This window comes from Pyrenophora tritici-repentis, chromosome 8 (genome assembly GCF_003171515.1).
Source record: "Pyrenophora tritici-repentis strain M4 chromosome 8, whole genome shotgun sequence".
Taxonomy (NCBI): domain Eukaryota; kingdom Fungi; phylum Ascomycota; class Dothideomycetes; order Pleosporales; family Pleosporaceae; genus Pyrenophora; species Pyrenophora tritici-repentis.
In genome coordinates, this window is record NC_089397.1 from 2,168,466 (window position 1) to 2,181,516 (window position 13,051).

At 47.2% G+C, this 13,051-nt stretch overlaps 4 protein-coding genes across 4 annotated transcripts; 2 read left to right on the plus strand and 2 right to left on the minus strand.

The window, feature by feature from the left end:
• Positions 1-20: 20 nt before the first annotated feature.
• Positions 21-1,706, minus strand: PtrM4_142860 (uncharacterized protein; the record flags this gene model as incomplete). The annotated part of the gene is made up of 3 exons (XM_066109604.1): positions 21-26; positions 59-564; positions 1,247-1,706. The coding sequence occupies 3 exons, from the start codon at positions 1,704-1,706 to the stop codon at positions 21-23; spliced, it is 972 nt and encodes a 323-aa protein (XP_065960526.1).
• Positions 1,707-2,614: 908 nt separating this feature from the next.
• PtrM4_142870 (CypX, Cytochrome P450) lies at positions 2,615-4,204 on the minus strand (the record flags this gene model as incomplete). The annotated part of the gene is made up of 3 exons (XM_066109605.1): positions 2,615-3,124; positions 3,244-3,951; positions 4,001-4,204. The coding sequence occupies 3 exons, from the start codon at positions 4,202-4,204 to the stop codon at positions 2,615-2,617; spliced, it is 1,422 nt and encodes a 473-aa protein (XP_065960527.1).
• A 3,753-nt stretch (positions 4,205-7,957) lies between these two features.
• PtrM4_142880 (uncharacterized protein) lies at positions 7,958-9,733 on the plus strand (the record flags this gene model as incomplete). Its single annotated transcript, XM_066109606.1, has 2 exons — positions 7,958-8,332; positions 8,504-9,733. 2 exons carry the CDS (start codon positions 7,958-7,960, stop codon positions 9,731-9,733), a joined length of 1,605 nt encoding a protein of 534 aa, XP_065960528.1.
• Positions 9,734-10,416: 683 nt separating this feature from the next.
• Positions 10,417-12,939, plus strand: PtrM4_142890 (Dimer-Tnp-hAT domain containing protein; the record flags this gene model as incomplete). Its single annotated transcript, XM_066109607.1, has 1 exon — positions 10,417-12,939. One exon carries the CDS (start codon positions 10,417-10,419, stop codon positions 12,937-12,939), a length of 2,523 nt encoding a protein of 840 aa, XP_065960529.1.
• Positions 12,940-13,051: the final 112 nt, after the last annotated feature.

Here is a 13,051-nt window from a genome sequence, read left to right on the forward strand (position 1 = left end):
GCGAATCATGCCCAGTCTCTCTACACCTACTACAGCGCGCCAGAGCCTGGCGGCTGACACCTGATCGCTTTCCACCCTGACGCTCCTCACAAGCAATCTGCTCATCAGCCTCGCGTTGAGCAATTATATCCTCGCCGGCTCCCTTTGTAAGCACTCCACGCTTCTGTATCCGCTTCTTCTTACGTTTCCTACGCTCTGATACTGCTATATTAGCTCTCTCAAGGCTGGCGATTCGATCGCGCATGAGCTCAGCCGAGAGTATCATTACTTCTGCCCCCTTCTGAAGCTGACTAATCGCCGCAATAATTGAAGCTGGTGATGAGCCCTGATGCCGCTGAACGCGATCACGTATTAATGTCGATTGAGCTTCAAGTTCGCGTGTGTTGCTAGGCGTACAGGTCTGCCAGAGAACTTCTGCGATAGTAGCTAGAGGGGTAGGCGTACGTAGCTGTACGTCAAGCTTTGAGAGAAAAGTATCTGGTTGGACAGGAACAAGGCCTGCGCCTCGAAAAGCTGAGCAGATATTGGCTGGCGTGAAGGATAGATCAAATGCTGTCTTACACGCTAGCAGAAACTCAAGCTTAGTAACGTAGTTATTATTATTATTATTATATTTCCATTAGAGTCCTGTATCAGTCGGTGACTATGTGGGACTTTGGCTAAGCCGTTCTATGTATGATGGTCGTTGTGGAGTTTCTATGGGTCTTGTACAATTTGGGTGGTGTTTTGCGTACTCCAATTCCAGAGCTAGTCTTCCATTGGCGCGGGTGCTAAAGAGCAGTGTGGTGAATAGAAAGAGATGTAGCAGCGGGCTCTTTTGGATAAGGAAATATTGTTTTTGTAGTTTTATACAGTGTCTGTCTGTTCGGTGGTTTGCCCAAGGTGCCATTTTCTCGTGCCAATCCTAGTACTTGCGATAAAGGCTAGAGTAGCTTTAATGCCTGTCTTTTTTTGGAGGAGAAGTGGGAGGGTGATGGGTCTGTGTGGTATTGCTTCTTTGAGTGTATTTCGATGTGTTTTGTACTGTTTGCAATCTAGAAGTAGGTCCTGTGGTGTTTGTGGTTTGTAGCATACACAGTCCGCAACAATCAATTAAGTGGGTCCTAGAAGGTTCAGATTGGATTGATTGATTACCGCTTTAAGCCTAGTAGTTACCTATAGGAGTTTAAGCCCTACCTAGATAGGTAAGTGGGTCTAGGAGAGTGACCGGATTGAATTGATTGTTGCGGAGTCTAGTAGCATATACATAGATTGCAGTCTCTCTTGTTGAATCTCTTAAGGTAGGAGTTGAAGTATCCATGTCCTAGCTTGAGTGAGTAGAACGCGCTTGAGATTTCTCTTGGTGTTCCCTTCGGGACTTTGATTGTTGTATGTGTGTTGAGCTTAAAGATCCTTGAGTAGGAGCTTCTGTTTTTGGTGGGCCTGTCGGTATACCTCTTGTACTCCATCAGTTGTTCTGTTTTTTGTATTTTGTTGATTTCTGTGCCTAAGTAGGCTAGGCTCGCTATGGTCGATGTTGTTGGTCTCTCTTTAGCTGCTTCCTTTGCTAGCGTGTCGGCTTTTTCGTTGCCTTTGACGTCGTTATGTCCTGGGGCCCACTGCAGGTGGATAGATGCTTTCTTTGTCGTTATTCTCTTTGCGGCTCTGATGCATCTTAGTAGCCACTGTTGTCCCAGGTTGTCCGATAGGTTGTTAAGCCTATGCATTGCTGCTTGGTTGTCTGCGTATACGTAGATCTCTTGGCCTTCTTGTGCCACTATACAAGACCCATAGAAACTCCACAACGACCATCATACATAGAACGGCTTAGCCAAAGTCCCACATAGTCACCGACTGATACAGGACTCTAATGGAAATATAATAATAATAAGGCGGCAGTACTTCGGCTAGATTATTCTTGGCAGACAATACTTTTGAAAGGCACCTCTGTACAACCCTCATGATCCGATTGGTCATTTTCGGCACACGGGGGTTTTCGTCACATAGGGACAGACTTTAGACACTTAGACTTTGTAGTCGTAAAAATATGCTCTACGCTTATTTATTCATGTTCTAAGTGCGTCCCTATGTGACGAAAAACCTCGTGTGCTGAAAATGACCAACCGGATCGTGAGGGTCGAAGAGAAGTGTGTCATCCTTGCAATCCGATTGGTCATTTTCGGCACATGGGGTTTTTCGTCACATAGGGACAGACTTTACAGCTATAGGTGATGCCAGTGCACAGGATTCTGCTAGGTGGTGAATCAAACCTAGACGGTCTGGAGCCCGAGCTGTTACATTCCTGCCTTGGCGAGCTCAGACTATCTTAGACTGAAAATCTGTCTATTCAACTCTTCTTCGTCGCACTTTAATTACTACATGTCGTGGTGGGACATTTTTGTCAACATGGACTAAATTCTGAGGCCTTTTTTCAAGTGGTTGGATATCATAGTTATGGGTGATATACGCGACGATGAGCTTAAGTATGTGTGCGGCAGAGAATCGCCCAGGACTATTAAGCAAATGTCAGTATATAGGCAATGAGTGTGAAACGTTCATAGAGTGTGACCTGTCCAAGTACGGAATTGAATGATTGAGAATAACATCCAATCGCACTGAATCAAAGTAGAGCCACTCACCATGCGTGGCGGCCATGCCCAAAACTAAGGAACGTCTTGTTCGTTGCGACCATCAACGAAGACATCCGCTCCTTAGAGGCAACATCAGCGGATATGCTGCGTTGTTCCAGCTCCAAAGTTTCATTTCCTGCAACGAATCGGAATGGATCGTACGTTTCCGGATCTGGATAGAATCTCTCGTCAAAGTGAATATCAGTAGGAGAAAATCCAATCCAAGAGCCTTTGGGTAAATGTTGACCATCCGGCAGCTTCAGTCCGTCTTTCTGTAGGACCTCTCGTTGTCGACTCCGCACAGCTTGCGGATTGAGACGTAGGGTTTCTCGTATCGCACTATCAGTGAGTCGCAGTTTGTTTACACTGGCCCAGTCATCCCAATCCTTCTCAGCTTGGAAAGCCATTTCAGACTCTTGGCGCAGGGCCTCGTAGTAACGTAGCTCAGGCTTTGAGCTCAGCAAATCGAGCAACATATTTGCTAAGGCCACGGATGTAGAGTCTAATGCTAGGACCTGCACGAAAGTTTTAGAGCCTGTTTTCCTGCAAGTAGTGTCTGTCTGCACTAAAACGCTTCAATACCGACAAGACAAAATGAAGAATGAAAATGATATGAAAAGAGAATGGTACTGACAACGATTAAGAATCTCTCCGCAGCGTCCTCCGGAGTAGTAAACGCAGTGCTTTTAGCTTTCAAAGCAGCAGTAACCATCCATTTGATAAAGTTGTCTGGCGACTCACTGCTAAACGCAGGATCCATTATTTCTCGCTCTATATTTGACATGGACTCGATAATCATTGGCAAAACAATTTTCAATGCTCTTGTCTTGTAAAGCTTGTAGGGTAGGCTCATCAAGAGTCCCAGAAGTGGCCGTAGGAACCAGGGCACATACCTCAGTGCGAGAGAGCCTTTGGCCCATGAGGAAGTCATCGCCCTCATGGCTGATACGTACTTTTCACTGCGACATAGGGGCAGGCCTACCAGAGGACGCGAATGAGATCTAATGACTATCGTTTCCACGGCCTCAATAAGGTTGATCTCGACCCACGAATCTTCAGTCCCCATTGTCGCATCAATGCTTCTACGTATTTCGTCAGAGATATCAGAATGCTGTTTCAGAATGTTCCTAGTTAGATCTTTACGAATCGTCTCGGTTATCACAGGGTCTGGCTTCGTCATCAGATTGGTCATATGACGAAACCCCAATTTCTCGTTGTCAGCCTGCCGGCCCAGGACGGTATCTGGCAGCTGCAACATCCACTGAACATGATCAGGTGGCAACATAACTTGCGGTTTGAGGCCGGGGTCAGGAATGATAAAAGGTTGGCCCTTTCTGCTGTACTATACAACGCGCGTTAGAATGATTCGTGTGGATTCAGAAACGACCAACCTTCGTATAGCCATCGATACGAGTACGATCACCGTTGGTGAGCTCACGAATACATGCTCTTGTCCTCGAGAAGACCTCGTCCCGGCAACCTACCCACGGTAGAGTATCGGGAAGCTGCGGAGTGTGTTTTGTGGACCGCAGAAGATAAAGACAGGTAGCCATCAGAAGTACCAGAAAAGCAGTAGTGCCCAGAACGAGTTCCATGATCGTTTGGTAGATAGGTTTACTGTATAATATAGCCTATATGCAATAAGAGAGATTTTCTCATCTGAAAGCTTCGAGAGCTATACTTTATAAAAAAGATAGATAATAGAACTTTTACTAGTACAAATAGGCCTTTCTAAGAATAGCCAATAGACATCAACCTTGGTAGAAAGGATTTTACTATATAATTCTACGAAACGAGATAATTTAGCCCCTAGGTATATTACTACTATAATAAGTTATGTCTAAGTAGTATTTAGCGATTGGAGGAATGGAGGAATGGAGGAATGGAGGAATGGAGGAATGGAGGAATGGAGGAATGGAGGAATGGGGGATTGGAGGAATGGGGGCTTGGAGGATTGGAGGAATGGAGGATTGTGTTACTGTCTTGGCGCGCCCAACGAGCCATTCCGGCCAACGAGCCACCCAACGATAAGTTGACGATAGAAAAATGAAGCTGTAGACGCCCACACAAAAGCTGCTGTCACGAGATTTTCTAACGTATTGCTATATAGAGCCTTGCGCATTGATTGTGTAAACCCAGAAGTACCATGTATAGTCACGTGGTTACTCACTGACTAATAACATTGTATTTAAACTTGCTCCTATCATGATATACAGAACAATACACGACACATATTATATGCACAACTGCTTACATATATATATCAGTGGGTTCTTGCCTAATTTTGGGAGTGTGTAACTAAGCAGGAAATAGCAGTTCTTGCGGAAGGGGGCGCAGCCACCTGGAACAAATGCGACTGCAGATAAGTAATCCGCTTTTCCGATGCGACTTCTCTGAGCTTTTACAATAGTTTTGGCGAAATTCACTGTCTAACTATTTAAAGTTTGTCCCTATGCGACGAAAAACCCTGTGTGCCGAGAACGACCAACCGGATCGCAAAGATGACACACTTCTCTTGGACCCTCGTAATCCGATTGGTCATTTTCAGCACACAGGTTTTTCGTCACATAGGGACGGACTTTATTGGCTTGAGTTACAAGGCAGTTACAAGTCATGTTTTTCCATTCCACGTCATTACCAGTGCTGTCCGCACAGTCCGCAACAATCAATTAAGTGGGTCCTAGAAGGTTCAGATTGGATTGATTGATTACCGCTTTAAGCCTAGTAGTTACCTATAGGAGTTTAAGCCCTACCTAGATAGGTAAGTGGGTCTAGGAGAGTGACCGGATTGAATTGATTGTTGCGGAGTCTAGCTGTCCGGTTCCAGCATAGCCTAGCTCTGGCTAGTTTGAGCTCCCTGGTAGCAATGACAGATTAAAGCTAAAGCCTAAATAGCAATGTAAAGACAAGGAGACAAGATTTGACCTCCAAGGCTAGACGAGAAAAAGGAAGCCCAGCTAAGCCATCAATGATTCTTCTCTCTAGTTGCAAACTTTAAAAAAGAACCCCTCCTTCACCCCTCGGCTTTTTCCAACCAGCATAGTTCCAGATTGATTGAGCACCTTATATTCTCTTTTGGGATTAGGCTAGCCTTACATTATACACGCCGAAAGTATCTTGACGACAACCTTCTCGACATTCAGATCCGGCGAACCCCAGCGAACGCACCAAAAGCGAACAGAACACCATAAAAAGGACTTTTTCGTGATAGATAATTTACCACGGAGTATCTCTTGGGGCTATAGTCACTAGCCTTGAATTTTTCAAGGCTTACGATTTTCTGCAGGCCAAGATATCTTATGCCGAATGCGAAATAGACTCTGGCACAACAACGGTCAACAGGCAGACCGGTTTCACATCAAGGTATCGAGAATACTACCTCACCATGAAGATCCTTTGTCTTCATGGAAAAGGCTCCAGTGCGAAAATATTCAAGTCGCAGACAGGTACGTGTCTCTGTTTTGTTCTTATCGAAAGCTGTTAGACATAGGTTTGGTTAATTCATGAGGGAAACAGCTTCATTCAGAAGGAAACTCTCTAGCCATCCTATTTTATTCGACTTCGTAGACGGGCCTTGCCAATCAGCGCCAGCTGCCGGAATCGATATTTTCTATTCCCCTCCTTATTATCGCTTCTAGACTGGAGATTCTCCGGCAGATATACAGGCAGCGCACTCTTGGCTATTGGATCTGATCGCTCGGTCAGGCCCTTATGATGGTGTAATGATGTTCTCTCAAGGCTGTGACCTTATCTCCACTCTCTGGCTCTATCATCGAAGAGCATCTCCAGGAACACCTTTTCCGTTCAAAATAGCAATATTCATTTGCGGCTCGATATCCTTGACAGTTATTGAAGACATAGGATTTAAGGTACCAGACGAGGCTTGGCAAATATCTGAGAGATGTCAACAATCCCTCTTTGCACAGTCGACGTCTTCTGCGATCCTTGCCGGAGGACAGGACAGATGGGCCTGTCCCGTTCTAGCTAACACTGAAACTGTCCACTCTAAGGAAGAAAGCCTAATTTTTGGGCTGGATTTTGCCAAAATACTGCCAGACTTCCTTCTTCCAATACCGACGGTACATATATATGGGTCCAGAGATCCGATTTGCCCATCTAGCATGCAGCTAGCCAAACTGTGTGAGCCGAGGTTCAGGAGACTTTACGACCATAAGGGTGGGCACGAAATACCTCGACAAAACGATGTCTCTGAAGCGATAGCTGAGCTAGTAGAGTGGTGCATTTCAGCATAAAGTCTGTCCCTATGTAACGAAAACCCCCGTGTGCCGAAAATAACCAATCGGATTACGAGGGTCGTAGAGAAGTGTGTCACCCTTGCGATCCAATTGGTCATTTTCGGCACACGGGTTTCTCGTCACATAGGGACGGATTTTACCCTTCGAACATGCTCAGAACGCAGCATACGGGGCGCAACCCCCGCAGCAGCCACCATCATGGCCTCCGTATCGGGGGAAACGCAAAGGGAAGGGGGGAGGGCGCCATTACGAACTGGGTAGGTGGGCGAACATTTTGTTGTTAATGTTGTCGCTGCTGCTGCTGTAGTAGTAGTAGTAGTAGTAGTAGTAGTAGTAGTAGAAAAGTTATTACTGTACTTAGTAAGCAGTACAGTTGTTCCGGCCACATGAGATAATGTGCACTGTCTCTAATTACTGAACGAATTACACTCTGAGGCTCCGCCCGTCGGAAGATCTTGTAGGCCTCGATCCCTTCATTTTTATGTTACAAGTAACAAGAAGGATTTTCTCCTTGACAAGTGACGAGATGGCTGAAGGCCTATGGACGCCCACGTCAGAAGGTAATGATCATCGCGAGGCTCTGATCATCCTGTCCCTTGGGACCCCCAGTGGTTTCCCAACCATTTGTTGTCATACCCAGGGAGAGGGTATCCTTCCTGCTGTTACTTGCAGAGATGCCAAAAAACAAGCTTTTTGATTGACTTGATTGATTCTTGATCCAAAAGCTCAAACAAGTCAAGATCAATTCGCCTATAGTGTTTTCTCAATCAAGAACAAATCGAGGCCCTGTTCTTGATTGAATTGATTGATTAGATTGATCATGTACTAATAGCAGGGCGGTTTTCGAGGTATTTCATGAGGTTGTTGGGCTGTAGATAATATCGATGGAGTGATAGATTAGCGGTGTTGAGTTTCGATTAGTAAGCAACCTTCTGATCCGGCTTAACCGTGCCAAGGCTTAGCTTATTACTAAGCTAAGTCAGCTGCGCTGACACTCGCCGCAGGCGAGTGCCGACGCTCCATACAATATTACCGTCCCAACGATATTTTTTCACAACTCTATTACTCAAATCCCTTCTTATAACCCCTACAATGGCCCAATCGCAAATCTTAGTTAATGATCGCATTTCGGAGATCTTGAAGTCTATTGAAGATATCCCAAAGCCTAATTTTAAGCAATTGGCGCGCGAGCACGGCGTCCCATACCAGCGATTACTCGCCCGATCAAAGGGCCGCCCAACACGCTCTGAGCGTCCCTCTAGCACGTACAAGCTTACTGAGGCGCAAGACCGTGCACTATACGATTATATCGCACGTCTTGATGAACTTGGCGTTTGTGTACGACTGCCTATGATTGTATCGTGTGTCAATTATCTTCTTCAACAAGCTCATGATGGTCCTGGTCCTCCACCAACTGCAAGCTCGCGATGGGCAAAACAATGGCTCAAACGGCAACCTGAGCTTCACGTACGACGACAGCGATCTCTTAATCTTAATCGCGCACTTGCGCATGATTCAGACTCCATTGTTAAGTGGTTTGACACCTTTACTAGTCTGATTTGTCGAACTACAAAAAGGCCGACCTTCCTGCAGTTGTAGCATGAAGGTATATATAGTGGATAGTCTGACATGATTCAGACGCATGGTATCCCACCATCAGATATCTGGAACTTCGACGAGACTGGCTTTCGCATTGGAATTGGAAAAGATCAGTGGGTTATTACTTTTGAACCTCGCCGCCGTGTATATCTACCGACGCCTGATGATCGTACATCATTGACTGTAACCGAGTGCGTCAATGCCGCAGGCCACGCTATCCCACCAATGATTATTATTGAAGGCGACGCACTCCTTGAGCGCTACTTCACCGATTTACCTGATAATTACCTTATTGCGCACAGCGACAGTGGCTACACAGACGATCAATTAAGTGTTGAGTGGGTAAAGAACTTCGTACAACAGAGCCAGAAGCACATTCAAGGGGTATATCGGCTGCTCTTGTTCGACGGATTTGATTCACACTGCACCCAAGAGTTTCTAGAAGTCCTTGAGGATCACAAGGTTATTGCCTATCGCCTGCCTCCACATACATCTCACTTTCTCCAACCGCTTGATGTAGGCTGTTTCCAGCCGTACAAGCACTGGCACGCACAGGCTGTTGATTATGCAACCCGAACAGGCTCTACAGCTTTCAACAAGGTTGAGTTCTTAGCTGCTATCGAGTCAATCCGCGCCTACACATTCAAGTCCCGTACAATACAAAAGGGCTGGCAGGACTCAGGATTATATCCATTGGATATCAAGCGCGTCAAGAATAATATACAGAGAGATTTTGCTGATTGGGATACTGATTGCCAAGATACTGGTAGCAGTAGTAATGATAGTAGTAGCAACGCTACTATAGATGGAACACCACCACCACCAGAGCTAAACACGCCTCTAACAATCCGGACGCTTAAGCGTAATATTGACTATTGTCTGGAGAATGAGGAGCTTAGCGAGAACGTAAAACGTACGCTATTTGGAGCGTATAATATGTCTGTTGCTGGAGACCAAGCAATTGGTGAACTGCGCACCATGACTTCGATTGCACAATCGCGGCGATCACGCCAACAAAGGACCCGTACGATTCTTAAATCTTCAATGGGAGTTATTTACTCCCATTCAGCACGAAAGATGGTTCAAAATAAGCTTGCAGCTGAGCTAGGCCAGCTTAAGTTTGAATATTCGAAGATGAAGGGCATGCCGATTATGAAAAAGAAGCGGCATTTCCAAGCTTACCAACCAGTACATGAGCAATTACAACGTGTGTGGGCATCGATGCGTGCTGCAGGTTTACAAGCATATGGAAACCAGTATAATAACTAGCGTTGTTGAGTTGTTATTTAATAGTTTATCAAAGGTAGTTGAAAAAATATCGTTGGGACTGTTGGCATACACACGGTGTGTCGCCTAATGAGGCCCAATGTACCGCCTCGATCCTACTTCGGCCCAACTCGGACCCAACGTTATGTATACCTTCGTAGCCCCCACATTCGTAGAATCATCATACACCGGAATACCAATACACAAGATTACCTTAGTTACTGTTATTCACCGTACGATCGTACAAGGCCTTCCAACAGGGACAGTAATATTGTATGGAGCGTCGGCACTCGCCTGCGGCGAGTGTCAGCGCAGCTGACTTAGCTTAGTAATAAGCTAAGCCTTGGCACGGTTACCCTGCAACATACTATCAGCGTTCAACATCAGCCTATATTATTGGAACAAGGTCCCTCTAGTAGTATGACTACTATGGATAACCGAGTGGGAGGAGGGACAAGGCGGGGTGGCTGCAACGTATTGTATTGACTATCGTGTCATGTGTCAAGCTCTCAGGCTGTTGTGGTGGATGCCATTGCCCACCGGGCAGTGCCTGCCACACCAGCACATCATGTGACCCCCAAGCACCTTCTACCTGGACTGAACCCAGATATTCTCAACATATATCTTATATCAGCGCCCATCGCGATCGCCATTTCTAAGTTTCTTACGCGCTGTAACTATCCGTTATGCCTCCGAAGGCCTCCAAACGCGCTGCTGATCGCGCTGCTGCGCCAAATAAACGCGTCAAAGTCAACAACAACTCTCAATCGCAGTCCGAGCTGCCTGTACGAACCTCACCGCGCAAAGCCCTCGAGGTTGCAGCTAGCCAAGCTACAGATGAGGCTCCGTTCGAATCGCAGCTGCGCAACCTGCTGCCCGATAACGCGATCGATCCGCCAACTGAGGGCTCACGAGCTGCTACAGAGGCTTCAACTGAGGCGTCTGATAACTACGATGGAGGCGAGCTCGATAGCCGCTTTGAGGATAGGCACGATGGCCTCGATTGGGCTCATATACCGCGGTTTATGAAGCCGCTGAGGACGCTCAAGGGCAAGAAAAGCTGGGTCTTTGAGCACGGCTATCGCCTCGCCTTAATAGCTGATCCGCAGAGGACTTTCTGGATCTGCAGGCATTGCTATAAACATCAGAAATCAGAGGGGAAGCAGACGATAGAGGTGACGCTATCAACAACTGCTGCGATAACTCACATGGCACAGAACAGAGTTGGCCACCGCCTCAACCGTCAGGGCCAGCTCGCCAGGGCTGCGCTACCTCGAGGTCAGACGTCCCTGCGATTACTGAGCGATAGCGGGGTTGCTGTATCGCAGGAGGTCGCAAATCAGATCGGAAACTTCGACGTACAAGGCTTTCGATATGCTGCTATTAGCTGGTTAGTTGATAACAACCACGCTCTCCGCGAGTTTGAGACCCCAGCTTTCCGTGAGATGATAGCGTACGCCAATCCAGAGGCGGCAGAAGCTCTATGGGTGAGTCGTACTAGCGTCGCGAGCTTTGTTATGAGGCTCTATCGCCACCTTGAACCGCAGGTTGTCAACGATCTGTCGCGATCAATTAGTCAGATCCATATCAGCTTTGACGGGTGGACGACAAAGGGTAGCAAACGAGGGTTTTTTGGTATTGTCGCTCATTACGCTGACGCCTGTGGTAACATTAGGGACCTGCCTATTGCGCTACCGCAGCTTACCGGCGCTCACAGCGGTGATCGGATTGCTGATATAGTTGCAAAGACGATGCAACAGTTTAGTATTGATCGTTCTAAGCTAGGCTACTTCGTCCTCGATAACGCATCCTCAAACGATCGAGCTGTCGCCAAACTCAGCGAGTTATACGACTTCGAAGCTCCTTATCGCCGCCTCCGCTGCGCACCTCACACGCTCAACCTTGTGGGCCAGACGATCATGTTTGGACTTGACAAGGAGGCGTATAACAACGACATTGTTGACGAACATGATACAGAGGCGCGATACCTGCGAGACTGGCGAAGAGACGGCCCGCTAGGAGTACTGATCGATATCCTCAACTACATCAAAACGCCTCAGCAACATGATTTGTTCGCATCGCTTCAGCGCTCAGTCAACGATCGATCGCACACAAAAACAATACTAGAGCCGATTAAGCCTGTTGTTACGCGATGGAACAGCTATCACGACGCCTTTGAGCGCGCAGTTCAGTTGTCAGAAACCTTCAACCTATACGCCAACACTCATATCGATCGCACCGCGCGCGACGACGCATATGCGCACTCGCGCGATAACAAGCTACCCGACGCGCCCTCTTGGATGCGATCTGGCGGGCTAAAATCAGCAGATTGGGCGGTGATAACCGAGTATATCGAGGTGTTGAAGCCGCTCAAGGAGGCTACAAAACGCCTTGAGGCGCGCGGTAAACAAGGAAGCTTTGGAGCTATATACGAGGTTATCCCAGTATTCGAATACGTACTTGGAGCTTACGAGGCGATACTCAGGACCTACGATCACGTCGACTTCAACGCTCATCCTGAGGCTCCAGAAGATCACCTCGCGATCAACCTCAAAGCTGCCTGGCGCAAGGCCACCGCTTACTATACCAAACTCGATGCCTCGCCCGCCTACTATAGCGCAACTTGCCTCCACCCATACTACAAGAACTACTGCTCAAATAGCTGGCGCGAGAAGCCTCACTGGATTGTCTCAAACGAGGCAGAGTTGCAGCAACTGTGGGCGCGATATAAGCCTATATCGCTGCCAGTCGCGCGCCCGAGGCCGCCGCGATCAGGCGGTATCGACGACGCGATCGCTGCGCTCGTCAACTTTGAGCCTGCAAACGAGGTGGATATATCAAAGATAGACGAGCTTAATTGCTGGCGGCGATATGAGCCAGCGTGGACAAAAGAGCAGTTTGAGCAGGAGGGTAATCCAATTAAGTATTGGATCAGCCTGCGATCGCGATATCCAAAGTTATCACGATTGGCAATCGATCTACTCACTATACCAGCTAGTAGCTGTCAATGCGAGCGCCTGTTCAGCGATCTTGGCGACCTATTAGAGCCCTGCAGGCGGAAGATCGGGTCTCAACTGCTAGCGGCTATCCAATGTACCCGCAGTTGGAGAAGAGCAGGATTCAAGCCTCATTATAGCCAGGAGGATAGCCTTACTGATCAGGAGATGATCAGAATCTACGATATATACGAGTGGGAGAAGGATAACTAGAGGTAGTATTGGAACAAGGTCCCTCTAGTAGTATGACTACTATGGATAACCGAGTGGGAGGAGGGACAAGGCGGGGTGGCTACAACGTATTGTATTGACTATCGTGTTATCT